Source organism: Meriones unguiculatus, chromosome 8, assembly GCF_030254825.1.
Source record: "Meriones unguiculatus strain TT.TT164.6M chromosome 8, Bangor_MerUng_6.1, whole genome shotgun sequence".
NCBI lineage: Eukaryota > Metazoa > Chordata > Mammalia > Rodentia > Muridae > Meriones > Meriones unguiculatus.
In genome coordinates, this window is record NC_083356.1 from 68,895,999 (window position 1) to 68,913,175 (window position 17,177).

The 17,177-nt window shown below is 50.6% G+C and overlaps 1 protein-coding gene and 1 long non-coding RNA gene across 2 annotated transcripts in view; both read right to left on the bottom strand.

Annotated features, from left to right (window-relative positions):
• Positions 1-10,002, bottom strand: part of Ccdc187 (coiled-coil domain containing 187) — a 46,915-nt gene extending 36,913 nt beyond the window's left edge. Inside the window, exons 1-3 of the mRNA XM_060390518.1 lie at positions 9,642-10,002; positions 4,279-4,371; positions 223-339 (exon numbers count right to left, since the gene is read on the bottom strand). Of these exons, the coding sequence (XP_060246501.1) occupies positions 223-339; positions 4,279-4,371; positions 9,642-10,002 (571 nt within the window). The remainder of the gene's footprint in view (positions 1-222; positions 340-4,278; positions 4,372-9,641) is intronic.
• Positions 10,003-10,036: 34 nt separating this feature from the next.
• On the bottom strand, positions 10,037-16,396 carry LOC132655850 (uncharacterized). Its single transcript, XR_009593748.1, has 3 exons — positions 16,332-16,396; positions 12,861-13,032; positions 10,037-10,144 (listed from the first exon to the last, which is right to left on the bottom strand). It is a non-coding gene; the product is annotated as an uncharacterized LOC132655850 (long non-coding RNA).
• Between the last annotated feature and the right edge of the window lie 781 nt (positions 16,397-17,177).

Genomic DNA, 17,177 nt, shown 5'->3' on the forward strand with positions numbered 1-17,177 from the left:
CTTGCCTCACAAAAGCTCAAACAGTACATCTGCTCCTATAGCTGAGAAGAGCCTCTTTCTTCAGGTTTGTAAAGATAATTATTCCCAAATTCCCATCTCTGAGGGAAATCCCAAGAGAGGCTACCCAGCTACCACCCTCCCAGGCAGCACAGAAGTTTTCTCCATGCCCTCCCACTAATGCCACAGCAAAACAGACCAGGCCAAGGCTGAGGCATAAGGTACCTAATTCCGTGGCAGGGGCCTTGCTCTGGAGCCGTGAGAGGACAGGAGGGGGGCCAAGCAGCCGCCTCACCAGGGCTTGTCCTTTTCTCCAGGCGTACACACCAGACAACTCAGAATCTTAAATAGAAAACACACAGCAGGAACCATAGCTCTCAGACCATTGGCAAGAGTTCATACCACTTCTGGAGAGAGCTTGGCATGCTCTGCAAGGACCCACAGGGAAGCCCCTCACATCCAAACCTCTGTGGGAACAAAGCCAGCATGAGTGAGTGCATCTCAGGGTGATGGTGAAGCTCCAGGATCCCGCTCAATAGAGGTAGCGATAAAACCTCTCCACCAACAGCTCCCCTGTGGGCTACTTAACATCAGCTAAGGCACTCAGCCCATACTCAACTAGGAACAATGACAAGGCCGCAGCCTCAGGTGACACCTACAGCTGGTCACTCAGCCAGGGGTTCACGCCAGGGCCACAACAGCCAGCAAAGTCATGACCATACATCTTAGTGGAGAGATTAATGCGCCCTGAAGATAGTCATATCCACAGCAGTGGGATCAGAATCAGAGACGACTTTAGACCTCCTAAATGATACAGAAATAAATGACCAGCAAAGCTGAGCTTCCCTTAACAGACACGGTCATACAATAAACATGACTGTTCAAGGTTTTACACTTCATGACATCAGATCGTATCCACCAATGTCAACACTGACTGGCCATCATGACAAGCCCAGTCACAGGGACAGGAAGCAGGTCTTTCACCTACATTCATACGCCCATTCCTATGTGCTCACAAGGCTCATTCAAGCACACTCGCAGGTTATGATGTTTCACACAGCTTCACATACATTCACAGGCTCACACAGTTTGACATGCTCCGTGGAAGCCTGTGGAAGAAAGAGGGAAACTTATTGTAGCTATGGATGTGGCAGAGCATAGAATGTCCATCCTACAAAGATGACGTGGACATTCCCACCATGCCCCTGCTTCTAAGGGCATTCACTTATAGTTCATGCAGTTCCTACTAAAGGCCACCAGGTGGGACAAACATTCTGCACTCTGCCCCATCCACAGTTCACAGTAAGCTCACAGCTTTCTTATAGGTGTTACCACAATGCTCACACCCAGATTCATACAGCCATGTGTTCACATGCTCACACACAGGCCCCCCATACGTGCTCATACACTCATTCACATTAGCATAACAGCTCACATAGTCACGTGCTCACAGCTGTGCCCTCACTCATTCACATACATGCCTACACACTCGTGCACACAGGCAACGATACATACATGCTTTGCACACTCACTGTGTGCACACGAACATCCACTTTCACACACACATTCTCACAGGCACAGACATACCACTCTGGGTCCAGCAAGCTCTGCAAAATTGAGATTACACACCTGGCGTGTTCCCAGTCACTCTACCCACACTCCTGCCCAAGGCAACACACCTGAGGCGTGGGATCACATCTCCATGTGGACTAAGTGGGGACTCCATGTGGGTTCCCTAGTAAGAGGAGCAGGGGCTGTCCTTGCCTGCTCTTTGATCACTTCCCCATGGTGAGGCAACCTTGCCAGAGAAAGAGAATCCAGGCAGTCCTGATGATACTTGATATGTGAGATAGTAGGGGAGGAGGGCTCCCCTTTCTATGGACTAGGGGAAGGAGATGGGGGAGAAAGAGGAAGGGAGGGTGGGATTGGGAGGAGATGAGGGAGGGGCCTGCAATTGGGATATAAAGTGACTAAATTGTAGGAAATAAAAGGTGCTGGCTGCTCTTCCAGAGTCCGAGCTTTGATCCTAGCACCCACAAGGCAGCTAACAATGCTGCAACTGCAGTCCTCAAAAATCTGACACTCTTTTCTGGTCTGCCTCCTCAGGCACCAGGCATTCGAGTGCAGGAGGGATGGGGATGAGGTTGAGCTTCCCAAGAAGGCGGCTCAATCCTGCCCTTATGTACTGCATCCAACTGGCCCTGCTTTGTCTGCCAGGCCCTGGGCCAGAGGCCCTGTGTAGGGAGGACAGCCCCTGGCTTCTCCCACAGCTATCCAGCCTCCCCATTAACCCACCAGGGGAGTCCCACAGCTATCCAGCCTCCCCATTAACCCACCAGGGGAGTCCCGGTCGATAAATGGGTCCTGATGGGCACATTTTTTTTCTTCTGCTGAGCAGTTTAATGGCAATTAATTTTTTTATGGGAGGATTTTTAATCTGTGGAAATGGATGGAGTACCCAAGTGCCCTGTCAAAGCTCCAGGCCAACCTAATCTATGATAAAAAATGCAAAGCGAGGTGATATAATCTAAAATTAAATATCGGGCTTCATTTTCCTTTGGCCCAGATGGATGAATATTTTATAACTATTGTGATTTAATTTTTTGTTAACTACAGCAAATTTCTAATTCATCCAATTCCCAAGTCCTGTAGCTCTGACCCCTGAACCCAAACTCATCTCTCCTTAGCCCAGCTGTGGCTTTGTCACTGACAGAAACTAATGGTCACTACCATCAGGGTGACACAGTGACTGCGATGATGAATGCAGCCAGTGGCATGTCCTCTGACCCTGTGTCAGGCAGACGGCAGGTCATTTTTCAAGCAAGCCATTAAAAGAAAACAACAGAAAGCTGGGGATGAGGGAGATGATGCAGAAGAGAGCCACACTTTATGCATTTTCAGGGGACCTTCCAGAACCTTCTTGCAGTTTCAGTGTCTCTCAGTCTTGGGTTCCAGAAGTGTTTGTTCTTCCTAACCTGTGTCACCTCTGGCCAGCTGGAAGACTTGTGTGCACCCTTTGTTGAGCACACAGTGGGCTAGGCAGAGACTCATTATTCTACAAGACATAGCTTTGCTTGGGAGCAAGGAAGGCAGGCTACTGAGCAGACATGGAGGTGTACACACAGCATACACCACCCATGCTGGTGGGTCCAGAATGGTGATCTCATCGACTGGGGGACCTGAGACAGGGAGATACCAAAGGCAGCTGAGAAAAGTACTCCCAGACCCCGTGTGGCTTTTATGCTCAGTCCTGTCAAACTGACTTCAACCCCACCAGGTTGGGATCTCCTGACCTGGGAAGTCTTCATGGTATTACCTAAAGCTAGGCTGAAGCAGGAGGCCCTGACAAGGGCTCAGGCATTGTCTTAGGAGATACCTGGCTCTCTAATAGGGAGCACAGGTCTAGAGCTAGACAGGTCAGGGTCTGGCCCAGATCTTTACCTGTGTGGCCCTGGGCAGGCTGCCAAGCCACCCTGGGCCTCAGTTTCCACATCTATAGAATGGGAGCCAACCTACCTCATTCCCAGCATACCTCAGAAACATTCTAGACTGTGCCTGCCTCCCTCCCAACAATCTCAAAACACACCTTGCCTTTCTTTGGGGTTCAGAGATCCATCTAAATGGAGGGACCCCTTTGCTTCTGCTCCACAGGTTGTAGAGGCAGCACTCTGGCTAGGAGTGTGGGTATCTATAAGGATCCCAGCTCAGGAAATGGGCTCCCCTAAATAGAAGCCTGCCACCCAGAGGTCACTAACTAGATCCCTTGAGGACTTGCCATAAAATTGACAGCCACATAGGTCAGGGTGAAGCACTTGCAAGCAGCTCACAGTACCACAAAGATATAGGCCCTACCAAGCATGCTTTCACCTACAATCCTGGATCCCAAATCAGGAAAGCACACGCTCTTCCAAGGTTACCCGGAAGGGCAGCAAAGCAGAAAACTACCTCAGGAGGACAGGAGGAGAGGCAGGACTACCATTTTACTGTCTTCCCAGCATGTCACTGCTCTGAAGAGCAACAGGCTGAGAACATTAGGAGCATGGCCAGATGGCTTTATGCCATTCCAGTCTTCAGGGGCATAAAGGACAGCCCACATCCCTTGGGGAGTTGCAGAGTACCACTTCATAGCAAGGAACCCTCAGATCCCAGGACCCCAAGCACCTGCACATTGCAAAACTGGCAGCCCCTGGCAGCCAATGTCCCCAGCACAGAATCAAGAGCTATGTGTCACCCTCACCAGCTAGAATCACAGACTCTGGGGCCTGGCGCAGCAAACCTCACCTCTGCTCTTGGTAGTTCTGTAGGGTATAGATGACTTTGGGATCTCTCTTTTGCAAGAAGCACTTCTGTTCCTTTTGATGTTTGTCCTTGGAACTGAGAGAGGAGATGGGGAGAGAAGGAGGGAAGGAACCTTAATCAGACAACATGCAAATAGGCAGTATACTCACCTTGACACTGGGGCCTGGGCTTGTGTTTGCTGAGTAAATGAATGATTGAATGAGGCAAGCCCCAAGAGAATCCAGGTAGAGCATCTTTTCCTTGGACATAACTCCCACCAGGGAAGGAAGACAGAGGCTGGAACTAAAGGGTCCAGTCTCTGATTGACAAACATGGTGCCATCACTCTGATGGGAGAGAGCCCCTTCAACATCCCACAGCAAGTTCTGTGGCCAACTCCCATTTGGAAGGCTGAAGCAGGAAGATCTCAAGTTCAAGGCCAACCTGAGCTATGTAGTGAGGTCCTGTCTAAAAGGGAAAGAGAAAGCTGGGCACAGAGGCTGTACTCCCAGCACTTGGGGAGGTACAGGTAGGTGGATCTCTGTGAGTTAGAGGCCAGCCTGGTCTACAAAGTGAGTTCAGGAGAGCCAAGGCTACATGGATAAATCCTGTCTCAGAAAAAAAAAAGAAAGAAAAGAGAAAGAAGGACAAGAAAGGTAGAGGAGGAAAAGCAGGAGGAGGACGTGGAGGGGAAGCACATGTGCTGTGGGACTCCAGTTGTGGGACATTCACAGCAGCAGCATATCCACAGAGATGTGGATTACAAGGGCAGCAGCCATACTTGTGGTGGAAAAGAGAAGGTATTGGCTTATCACACAAGCTGAAAGGACAGGATTTCATGGAAGGCAGAAGAGAAGACGGAGTTAGGGTCAAGAAGGTCCTGCCTAACCTGTCCATCAGCCCACTTGGGACCCTGCCTACACTTGCCATTGGCTCGTAATCCCAAGGAATATTCCTGTGTCTGGGTCTGCTGTCCAATAGGTGTCAACTGGAGTACTGACCAGCCTTCATGCCTTGCTAGGGACCTGCGTCTCACCACTTCCTCCTTCCATGAGAAACCCTCCTATTCTCCTGAGCTGCAGAACTTGGAGATCCAGAATGCCCAGGGACTACATGATCTGGGGAAGTCCCCAAGACCTGTGCTCTTGTGCCCCCACTCCCCTCCCTTGCATCTCCAAAACCTCCCTAGTGTTTACACAGAATGAGAGTCTAGCATGCAGTCTGACTGGCAGCACATGAGCCCAGCATCCTTAGACAGGATGATGCTCCTGCCACCTCTCCATGGTCCTTTGCTGTTGATCAGCACAGTGAGCTAAACTATAGCTGTCATGATCTAAGAGTCTGCTGACCCACCACCCATCTTTTAGCATCCCCAGGGCCAGGAAAGGCCATCTTGAGCACTGCCTTCCATCTACAAAACAAAACAACAAGCCTCAGCGCCAACAGGGATCTATAGATGTGAGTACAGAATGGGACTGGAGTAGAAGAATATGGGAAGGGCCTGGTCTTCTCTACACAGAAGATGTCTCTGCTGGGGGACAGCCTTGCTTTATATTCCTACCTTGATTCCTTTTCTTGAGAGGCCAAGAAGAACTCAGGTTCTAAGAAACCTCTGGATGACCCCTTCCTAGACAGGGCCTTTTGACCATATGTGTTCTTATTAGTCTTAGGGTCCATCCCAGAGCCACTCACCTAAAGTATGGTGCTGGAGAACCCTTGAGCGCTGCCGTCTCAAGTTGAGAGGTGCTCTGTCTTTGCCTCTATACTCAGCTGCACGAAAAATACCTGACCCTGGAGAAGAATGGAGAAAAGGTGCATAGTGAAACAATTCTAGAATACACTTACACTTTAGAGCCCCTACAATCCTTTAAATTGTTCTCCTGCTCAACACCTCAGGCCAGAAAACACATCCCACAAAAGCCATCTGAACATATACTGTTATGATTAGGTAAAGAGTCACACGTCATTCTCACTGAAACTAGCACAAGCACTGTGCCCTGGAAGCTTCCTCAGGCCAACTATGAGCAGAGCCATCTCGGAGGAACACTTTCTCCCTTTTACAGTTTAAGATCCAAGCCCAGGAAATGGTGCCACCCAGAGCGAGCACCTCAATTAATATAATCAAGATAACCCCAGGGCCAAAAGATGGCCCAGCAGGTAAAGCCACATGGCCATGACCTAAAGATGGAAAGAACAGGTGCAGTGGTGCACACCTGTAATCCCAGCACTCAGGAAGGCAGGGACTGCTGGATTTCTGTGAGTTCAAGGCCAGCCTGGTCTACAAAGTGAGTCCAGAATAGCCAACACTACACAGAGAAATTCTATCTCAAACAACACCCCCCTCCAAAAAAAGAAAAAAAAAAAAAGATGGGAAGAGAATGTCACGAAGTTACCTCCACACACTTGTAATGGCACACAGGCTCACCATACACATACATCATGCACATACACAGGCTTTTTTTTTTTTAAGATCATTTCTCATAGACTCTGTTGCCCAGGTAATTCTACATCTCATCAGGTTGACAAATGAGATTAGTCATCAAATAATGTTAATGGGTGACTTTGGCATAAGCTCAGAAGACCAGAGCACTGACAGCAATGCAGACAGTAGAGCCTGCTCTGTTGAGGATTTGGGTTCTGCAAGAAGGTGGACCCAAGGCCTGATGGACTGCACAGTAGCAGAGAACTCTGCATTTTGCCTTCCCTCTGAGACTGTGTTTGAGGCTAAGTATGAAGGTGATGGATTATTTAATTTCACAGAAGAAATTCAAAGACAACCCCCTGTTCAGGCTGTAGCATGGGTATTGCCGACTTTTAGACAGGTTTAGACATTGAAAATCAGAAGCAAGAAGCAGAGGATTTAAAAAGCCTTCAGTCTGGCCAGAAAACAGCCAAGGAAGATCTGGATGAAGATTAATTTCAGAAGAGAGCTGCTGGGGCACCCTGCTTGCAGGGACCTCTAGAAAGCTGTTTCCACAGATTAATGTCATTGTACTCAGTAGTCCAGGCACTCAGAGGCCACTGTACCCCAAGTCCAAGTGGGCCCATTTACTGCTAAGCAGACCTTAGCATTGTCTATGTGGTGCTAATTGTTGAGGCATATAGCTCATGGAGACTCCTGCTGAGATTTTGAAAGAAAGTCTTGGGAGGTAAGGTCAAGATCCCTGCATATTTATTGCCTTGGAAGGACAGAGCCTGATGCTTTGAAGGTGAACTGTAAGCTGCAAATAAGACCAGGAAAGTAGAGATTCCAGGCCAGAGGACTTGCTGAAGAAAGCTACAGGAAGTGAGTACAGCCAGCCCAGGAGAGAAGATGTAAGGCTTAGATATAGGGCTGCCCAAGCCCTTTGGATCTTGTCTCCATGCACCCTAAATGCTAGATACAAACACACATGATAAAGGGGCTGGACAGATGGCTCAGTGATTAGGTACACTTGCTATTCTTGCAGAAGATACCAGTTCAGTTCCCAGCACTCACATCAGGCAGCTCACACTGCTTATAACTCCAGTTACAGGGGGCCCACAGCCCTCTTCTGACATCTGTGGGTACCAGGCATGCATGTAGTGCGCATTCAGACACACAGGCAAAACACTACATACATAAAAAAATTAAGCTATAGGATATAATATTTTCCCTGATGGTTTCAGTCTCAGTTTAGACTAATACCTTCTTGATGTTTCTCTGTTCTCTTTGAAATGGACATGTTTGACCCACAATAATATCTTATTGTGGCCACAATAGTGTATCTTGGAAAAACAAAACTTTTTGCCTTGAGTGTCAAAGAAGAGCTTAACTGAATCTTTTAGCAATTCCTGAATCTTCCAGCTTCTTAGAGATGGGTTAAGTGGATTTTTGTACCAAGAAAAGTCCAGGGAGAATGGTATGGTTTTGATATTAAAAGGTCACCAAAGCGCCTGTGTTGAAGACTTAATCCCTGATGGTGGTATTATATAAGGTGACCAGATACTAATTATAGGGATTAATTAATCCATTGATGGGTTTCTAGCCAAATGGGCTAGGGCAAGCTGGGCTAGGGAAGTGTGTCTTTGCAGGGTACATCTTATCTGGATCCTTCTCATCTGTCTCTCTGCTTCCTGTTCACTGTTCGGTGTGCAGGCTGGCTCCACCATGCCCTCACAACCATGATGCCCTGCCTCACTGCAGGAACAGCAGAGCCGCGTGATCGTGGACAAACCCTCTGATCCATGAGCCAAGAAAATCCTTCCTCCTCTAGGTTATTTTTCTCAGCTATTTTATTACAGTGGTATACTAACCCAGGGACATGTCTCAGAGAGCTGGACAATCTGGGAAAAAGGCACATGCAGACCTGGTGATGGTTTTGTTTCCTCCTCTGTGTTTACCTGTACTTTCTAAAAAAAAAAAAAAATCTACTTCTTGAAAGAAAGTCACAGAAAGAAAGTTCCATTTCTATGAGGTGGCCAGAGTCATCAAACCCATAGGGACAGGAAGTAGAAGCTGGGTACCAGGGCCTGGGGAGGAGATGGGGCTCTTGGGATTAAATGTGAGGAACAGGTCATTTTGGAGAAGGATGGTGGTGATGACTGCGTGACAGGGAGTGGCTACCTACAATGAACAGAACATTTCTAAATGGTAAAGGTGGGACTGGTGGGATGGCTCAGCAGATAAAGGTGCTTGCTGCCAAGGCTCATGTCTTAGATTTGATCCCCAGGATCCACGTGGTGGAAGGAGAGAATCAGACCTCCTGAAAGCTGTCCTCTGATCTCCACAACTTGGCTGTGAAAATGTTCCCACATACAGATACATACACTTACAAATAAATGAATGTAATGAATTTTTCAATAGTAAAGATGACTTAATTTTATGTTATGTATTTTACCACAGTTTTTAAAAACAAGCTGTTGACTTACAAAACAGATCCTTTTCTCCTTAGAGAAACACCTAAGTGGCTACCTAGCTTCTGGCATCTCTGACAGAAAGCTCCTCAGGTATTTGCTTAACTGCCACCCCCTTTCTTACTCCAGAAAACACAACCTGTCTTGCTTTTGGGTGGCAGGTAGGCCTTCTACATCCCACACTGGCTTGGCCTGACAGTGCCAGGGCCTGTTTAAACATCTCCTAAGGCTGTAGAAACAAAACAAAGACCTCACGCGCAGGACAGTAGGTCCCTCCATATGTCCCACAGGCTCTCTAGGTCTCTGTTTTCCACAGCCTCTCATCTCATTGATGAATCTTCTTTACCCTAAACTCAGAAGCTCCACTCCAAGCTGTACTGGCCTCCCAGACCCCAAACCCTTTGGGGGACCTTAGGAACATAACCTTCCTACCTGCCCCCCACTTTTCCCATAGCCTGTGGCCCACATCAGCTACACAAAGCAGCCACTGACCTCGGCAACTGGGCCCCGGAAGAGCATTTGTCACCTTGGGGGTCTTCCATCTTGGCATTGTTGAGGAGGTCTTGAAGAGGCAGGAAGCACTAGAGGGGACAGAGGTACCCAGGGAGGCACAGCTAGCCTGCCACTGTGCCTGAGCTCGGATCTTGTCCCTCAGCTTCTCCAGACGAGGGTTACTCCTCCTGGGCTGACGCTGGGGCGTCACAAGGGGTGGCCTTTCCTTCCAGGGCCCACGGAAAAGTGCACATGACTCATGCCCCCCTGAGGAGCCAGAGATTCGGCCGGACGACACCGAGCTGTCCACATCCCAGCTGTCCAAGCATTGAGACCGCATGGGCCGGTTGCAGGTCTCCATGTAGGGACCTGGCTCCTTGATATAGTCAGACCAGGCCACATAGGGGACTGTGGGACGTGTCCCCTGCAGCTGGGAGAGCACAGGTCTCCTCAGCGTGGCCAGAAGGTTGCCCTTGGCTGCAGGTGGATGGAACACTTCATCCCTTGGAAAGAACAACAACACGACCGGTCAGAACAGAATCTCTTAGATGGAGTCCCATAATCTCCAGCACCCCTTTCTTCGTATTCCTACCTCACAGCCTAAGAAAAACAGGAAGGACCAGAAAATGCCTCCAGCACCTGTGTCCATTCTGACCTTCTCCTTCAGACACTAATCACAACCTTTTAAGGTAGGTACCATGGTCACTTCAGTTTATGGATGAGAAAACTGAGGCTAGGAGTAGCCAGGCCAAACCCAAGTTTTGGCCAGGGCTCCACACACTCAACCTCATATCCTCTTACCTCCCAAACAAACAAGCTGCCCCTGGGGACGGTGACCACAAGATTACCAGCATGACACTCTTGTCCACATCCACACAAACACTACCTGGGCTTGGTGCCATTCTCATGATTGGCCATTCTCCCCAAGGCCTTGAGGGAGTAAAGGCCTTCTTGCTGCTTGTTCCTGGGGCAGGTCTTCAGGGGTACCTTTAGAGAGGTGGGCAGCACGCCCATGACCGGGGTTGGCATTGCAGCCAGGGCAGAAGGGTATGGACGGTGGGCCATACCATCTGAGGCCTGGTCTAACAGTAGTCACATGGTCCGTAGGTCTACCACCCAGCACCTATCATGAACTGGCTACTGTCTTGCTCTAGGTACTGTCCAGTGTGGATCTGCTGACCCTCAGGACAGTTGTTGGAGGTGGGTAGAGACTGATTATTAGCCCTGGGTGATCTTCTGATGGGCTGCTTCTCATGGGGTGGGAGAGAATTCCAGGTGGCCCATGACAGCATAATAACCCCGTGTCACTGAGTGATAGCCTGAAGCTTCAACTCCTACTCATGACTCTAGCCAGTACCCAGCTTCCCCTGACACCCCAGGGATCACAGAGCCATCAGAAACTTCTGGAAGTCAATATGGTGAGAAGAATAGGGGGTCTGTGGTCGGTAAGCCCTGTGGTCAGCACAGTTCCGAGGACAAAAGACTCAAATCCCAGACCTAAGTGGGATAACCTTGAATACCAGGGCCCACACCCTACCCTAAGGACTGTGGACACTTCATGAGCCCTTTGCTGTCTTGCCTCCTCCCTGTTGGCTGGGAAGGGAAGGTATGGAACAGATTAGGAACCTTACCAAGCTTGGGGCTTCCCCCCCCCCCAAGTATCTCCAGAGAACAGAAAACTATGAAGAAAAAATACCCAAGACTTGGCTTTTCTTTTCCTTGGTAGTGCGGGAGATAGTTCACAGGGCTATATCAGGTGAGCCTCCAGCACTGAGCTATACTTCATTCCTGAGACAACTGGAGGACCTGGTCTAGGGAAGGAGACACAAATCCCTGGTGACAGCAATCCAGACAGACTGCCTGAGAGCAAGGAGGGACTACCTGTATCCCACCAGACCCTAGGCGCTCCCTCATAGCCAGGACACCCTGGCACAGGTAGGACCCAGAGTTGATTCCCTGGGCCCTGGACACCCTTGGTGCCAGCTTTTCCATTCACCACTTTCCCCAGGTCTGAGGGAGAAGAGGCTGTCCCCGGGGCAGGTCTACAGAGCTGCCCTTAGTGAAGTGGGCAGCACACCCATGACAGGGGTCTGACTTTGCTGTAGGGTTGAGGCAGGAGGACATGGAAGGTGAGCCCTGCCACCTGGGTGCCTGGGTCTGCTAGTGCTGTCATGTGCGTGTGCCTTTTGGTAGGAGTAACTACATGGTTCTGCCTTGACTATACTGGCCTAGAATCGGTTCTGCTTGGGCTCATCTGCTCCCAAAGGCCTGAAGCCGACCCCACTCATGCTCCCTCACGACATCTGCAAGTGATCAATGGTCTCTGTGAATGTACTACAGGACAACTATATTTAGTTGTATGGAAAACACATAGGCCTTTTAGACTCTTCCAGACTTTCTGCAAGGGATGGCATGTACCTAGGACAAGACAGCCAGCTAGGATTATACCAGACTGCTGCATACTAACCCCAGTCAGGACATGAGGAAGCTGGATCACAAAAGGGAGTGACTACCCAACCCTGTGGTCTTAGAGAGCTCAGCTTCAGACATCTCTGCTCCAGTGAGCCTCCCCAGAAGGTTCTCTGCAGCCTTTGCTAGCCTGTCTCTCACCCTACCGCCTGCAAGATAGGGCTGAGCCCTGAAGCACCAGGGCTATTCAATCTCCCAGGGCTTGAACCTTTGTTGTCTAACAGTTTCCTCCAAAACTGAAATGTTCCAAATTAAAGGGAAGCTCTGAATGCAGTGAGGTGAACAACTCAAAACAGCTCAGGAAGTCCCGAAATCGACCAGATTTATTAGGCCCCTCTCTGCCAGAGTAAGCAATAAGGACTGCTGAGAATCACTTTCAGAGAGGCCAAGACAGACGAGACGAACTTCCTGGGAGAAGAAACCAGCGGAGCAGTGGAGAGGAATTTTGCCGCAGAGTCACTTGTAAAGTACTCTCCAACCTGTCCAGGCTGTGCAGTGTGCTCCAGGTTCCCCAGCTTTTGGGCTGGGGTGGGGCTTGGTGATGCTGGGGTGGGACTTGGGGATGCAGCTGCTTTCGATTCATTTTTGCTCTTCTAAGTAACCCTAATAGAACTCATTGGTTCACCAAGTTGGACTTCGACACTCTCCCTACTTTGACCTGTCGTGGGCTCCCTATCTGGGTGAGTAGACGTGAGTGTTGTGTCTCCCCAAGAAAAGTTCTGTCCCACAGCACCCTTGAATAATGGTTACCTTTGGCACCAGGCAGCCGGTGAGGTCCCGTTATGTACTCCTAGTGGCGGAGGAACACGGTGGTTCTTAGAAGAAGAGACAACACTTCCTCACTGGGCCAGCAGCCCTGCTTCCCACCCACAGCAAGCTGTTTAGGGGCTGAGTTGTCTTCACCAACTGGGGCTTGACTTGTCTGGAAAAAAAAATGAACCATAAACACAACAGGTTAGCCAGAGCAAGTACTTGACTGTCGCTTTGATCTAAGTTATTAAAACAAATGCCTGGTGAGCAGAAAAATAAAATCCAACACACAAAACAGCAGCCTGTGGGCTGGTTCCTTCCCACCATGGCTGCTGCCACCATCCTACAGGCTCTGAGCTCTTATCCTTCTGTGTCTCCCATGCCACCCCACAGGCTTGGCACTCTGCCCTTCCTTGTCTCCCTCAGCCTTGGCATATGGCAGTTCAGTGAAGGCTATTGCCAGGTCCTTCCTCACAGGCCAGGCTCACCCCCAAGGCCTCAGCTGTAGCTGGAAATTGGAACACAGGCTAACCTCTGCTTATATCCAGTCCATGGCAGGATAAAAGCTATAGACTGCCCATCTTGCCCCGGGACTGCCACGGCCGCTGGCAGGACAGAATTCTGCACTATGTCTGCCATAGGGTAGCTAGACACAAGGCTTTGTGGCTTCTGGGCAGACCACAGCCTAGGAAAAGGAGCACACATGCCCCACACAGGCCAGGCCTGCAGTACTACCCACAGCTTTTCAGCCAACCTGGAAACCCATTGCAAGACCCTGGAGATGAGAACCCCTCATGGCCCTGCTCTTGGGAGCCTGACACCTATCTACCATTTTCTTTGCCTCCTCATGGATAAGGCACTAGCCCAGCCCCAGAGGCCACACATGCCCCATGCTTCCTGCCTCCTCCCTCACTCTCTTGGGAGGGTGGTTGCCTACCATCCTACTGTGTGACTCGGGTCCTCACACTGAACCCACATTGGTGGTGCCTGCCAGATCTTCTCCTGTCTTCCTCAAAGGGCAGGGCCTCCCCATGGATGAGCACAGCCTTGCTAACAGCTGTCACTGGCCATGTCCCTTTTCTAACGTTCACAGAGACCCCTGCAGGCTGGGCACTGTGCTAGCCAATGATGGCTTTGACCTTGTGCCATGCCTTGACAAATCCACTATACCAGAGGGATCGATCGAAGCACATGTCTAAGGTCCTGGCAGGGTCATAGTCCAGGATACCAAATTCTCTCTACAATCCACTACGCTCCTGCTGACAGCAGCAGCCACCTGGGGATGGGAGATGGTCCTTGGGACCATATAAAACTTCACCTAAGAGGCAGCTTGTTGTCAGGAAAGGGATAGGGGAAAACATGCCATCTGTCCAGCAGAAAGAGGACTTCAGGCAAGTCATTCAACACTCTGGGCCCAAGTCTGCTCCTTAGTTGAGTGGGCAGAGCTGTCACAGGGCTCCTATGAGGTCAGAAATGTGCAGATTACACGGTGCCTAGCTGGCTGGGCATAGAGTAAAAAAAAATATGCCAGAGCCCAGACCACTGTCTAGTTCCCCCATGGGCTCCCTAGGTACAGCTATGAGTGACAGTTACCTGACAGACAGTGGAGCCCCAGAGCCCTCAGCCTGCTGCAACTATGAAAACCACACAGGCTCTAGCCAGCAGCATATGCTCCGCTTAGGCTACAGTCTGGGTAGGCAGGTGGCAGCGGGTGGGGAGGGGCTTTCTCCTGGAAATGACTCTAATTAGCCAGTTGTTTATTTCTCTCTTTATCCTCCCTGGAAAAGCAAAACTCAGAGCAGGCAGTGATCCCTGAAGGAGGGCAAGGCACCACACCCACCACTCTGGGGGCCATAGAGCTTGATACCTCAGTGCGCTCCACAGCAACAGTGATTCAGATCTGGCGTCCTCACGTTGACATGGCACCCAACTGCCAACATGACTGCCCAGACTGCAGCCTGGTCAGCTGCCACACCCCACCCTGAACACATCATAATGCTGATGGCCAGGAAAAGGGGCAGAGCCTCTGCCTTCTACAAAATCACCCTGCTCTCCACAGACCAATGCAGGTCACCGCTGGGAATAACAGGCAGATGGGAGAGACACTGTTGGTATAAAGCACAATTCTCTTCCGTGACACACAACATGCACATCATACAGATAGCACACAGAAATGGACATACACACACACACCTGCAAAGCAGGGCCAGCCAGCTCTGTGGCTGGGGGTTTTGATTTGGGTGCACTTCTAAATCTGGCGAGCCTATCTTTCTATCCCCACAGCCTGTTCCAACTGACAGCTCTCTGGGGACCTAAGGACAAAAACTGATGCCTCAGACTGGTCTGAGCCCCAGGGAACAAAGGCCACCCAGAGGTGGCAGACGCAAGTGTGGAAACAACCCAGCACAATAGCCATGCACTGGGAAGGATGCTACCATTGAGGTAGGCAGATGGGAGTGCTGAAAGAATGGAGATGAAGCAGTGGAGTGGACAAATGGCTGTCGGCTCCTCAGAGAAGGTGGCTGGCAGGAAACGCAGGCACAAATGCAAGGCATGCCCCTCTGCCACACCCCTAGAGCCCAGTTCCCGCAAAGCTCCTGTGCTAAGCAACCAAGAACTATGACACAACAGCCCTGATAAAGCCTGGGAGATGCTGTCCCTGCCCCACCAAGAAGATGCATAACCGGGGACCTATGCTGACAGAGTGAAGGCAACAAGAAAAACCCCTCAACCCACTACCAGCACAAGCCTGCTCAACAGGAGGCAAATGCTTGCCAGCTCTTCCTATTGCCCCACTTCCCCACCTTCCATAGCCCACAACAGTAGTCCCAGCTGTTGGTAGTCTTCAGCTACTGTGGACAACAGCAGTTCTTCAGTTCTTCAGTGCCAGGCTACCACCTGGGCACTCAGACCCATGCCAGCAAATCACCAAGCTCCTCAAGACTCCGTGCCAGAAGCCATGAGGGGAAAGCACTGTCACCCACAGTCAGACAAGGTGCAGAGATCTACTCTCCACACAACCTCCTGGAATCCTAGGCCCTCGGAGCTCTGCTCCTAGGGGCTTGCAATATGCCAGCTCCTGGCCAGGGAACATTACTCCAAAAGGAGTTCCTGTTTCAGAGGGTTCAGAACAGGGATCTGGGAAGCACAGCTCTGGGTTTCCATTAATGGCTGCCTTAGCCCTTAACACACAGACTCCCCTACGGGGGCAAAGGGTATTCCAGCAGGACTTTCAGCCAAGTGGCAATGCCAAGAGCCCTCCAAGTAACACTAAAATCTAGTTCAGGGGGCTCCCAATAGTGGGGCCTAAGTCCAGTGAAGAGCAACCTGCAAGACTGCTCCAATCTGAGGAAGCTGAGAAGCCTCACTCTCCTCTTGCCCACCTCTGCCGTGCCACTCCCCATACCTTCCCCCTCGAGACCTAATGAAGACTGGGCAGGGATCAGGTAGGACCCCTTCCCAGGTACTCACTGGAAGGCCAGCTAGGAAGGGCAAGAGCCTAGGAGCAGGATGGCGGGTGGGTGTCTTAAGAGCCCAGGGCTGAAGGGAGGGAGGGAGGCGGACCTACACAAGAGTTGCCAGAGAAACCCTGACTCCTCCCCCCAGTCCCTGCTTAGCACCTGGGAGGCTCAGTTCTTATCCGTGCAGCAGCTCCGTGTAGACAGAGTGCAGCAGGGCCTATGCCTGGGGCTCTCATCCCGTCGGCCCCTGGAGGTGAGCAAGTAATGAGAGATAGAGGTGAGCAAGGAAGGGGCTGCGCACAGTACCCTCCACTCTCACTCCTCCCCAGTGATTTCTCTTCAGCCTGGCCCAGATCTCTCCCCAGGTCTTGGTGCTTACCCGGATCATGGCCCCTTTATGCTGCAGGCATATCCTTGCAGGCATATCGTGTGTCTGGCAGTTGGAGGACCCCAGAATGCCAACCTTCAGCTTCTGAAATACAGATTCAGGCTGACTGGAAAGAACAACCAGGCCCGGAGAGAAGCCAGGGGAACCTTTCGGGTGGGTAGGCAGACAGACGTGGCCAAAGGTCCCTCTAATACCAAACACGAAGACTTGCAAAGATGCTTTTATAGTTGGGCATCCTTGGGACAGTGACAGGATGCTTTTGGGATGGCAGGCTGCTGGGCTCAGGACCTGTCTAAACCCTGCCACTTTTACTCCACATACCTGGATCTTTGAAGTAAAGAACCTACATTTTCCCCAGGGCTGTGGCACTTGAACTTTCTACTGGGGTGCTAATGTGTGACCGCGCTGTCTCCCGACATTTCCCCCCTGTTCCTAGGGCACATTCCTCTCCAGCTGCAACTTCCAATG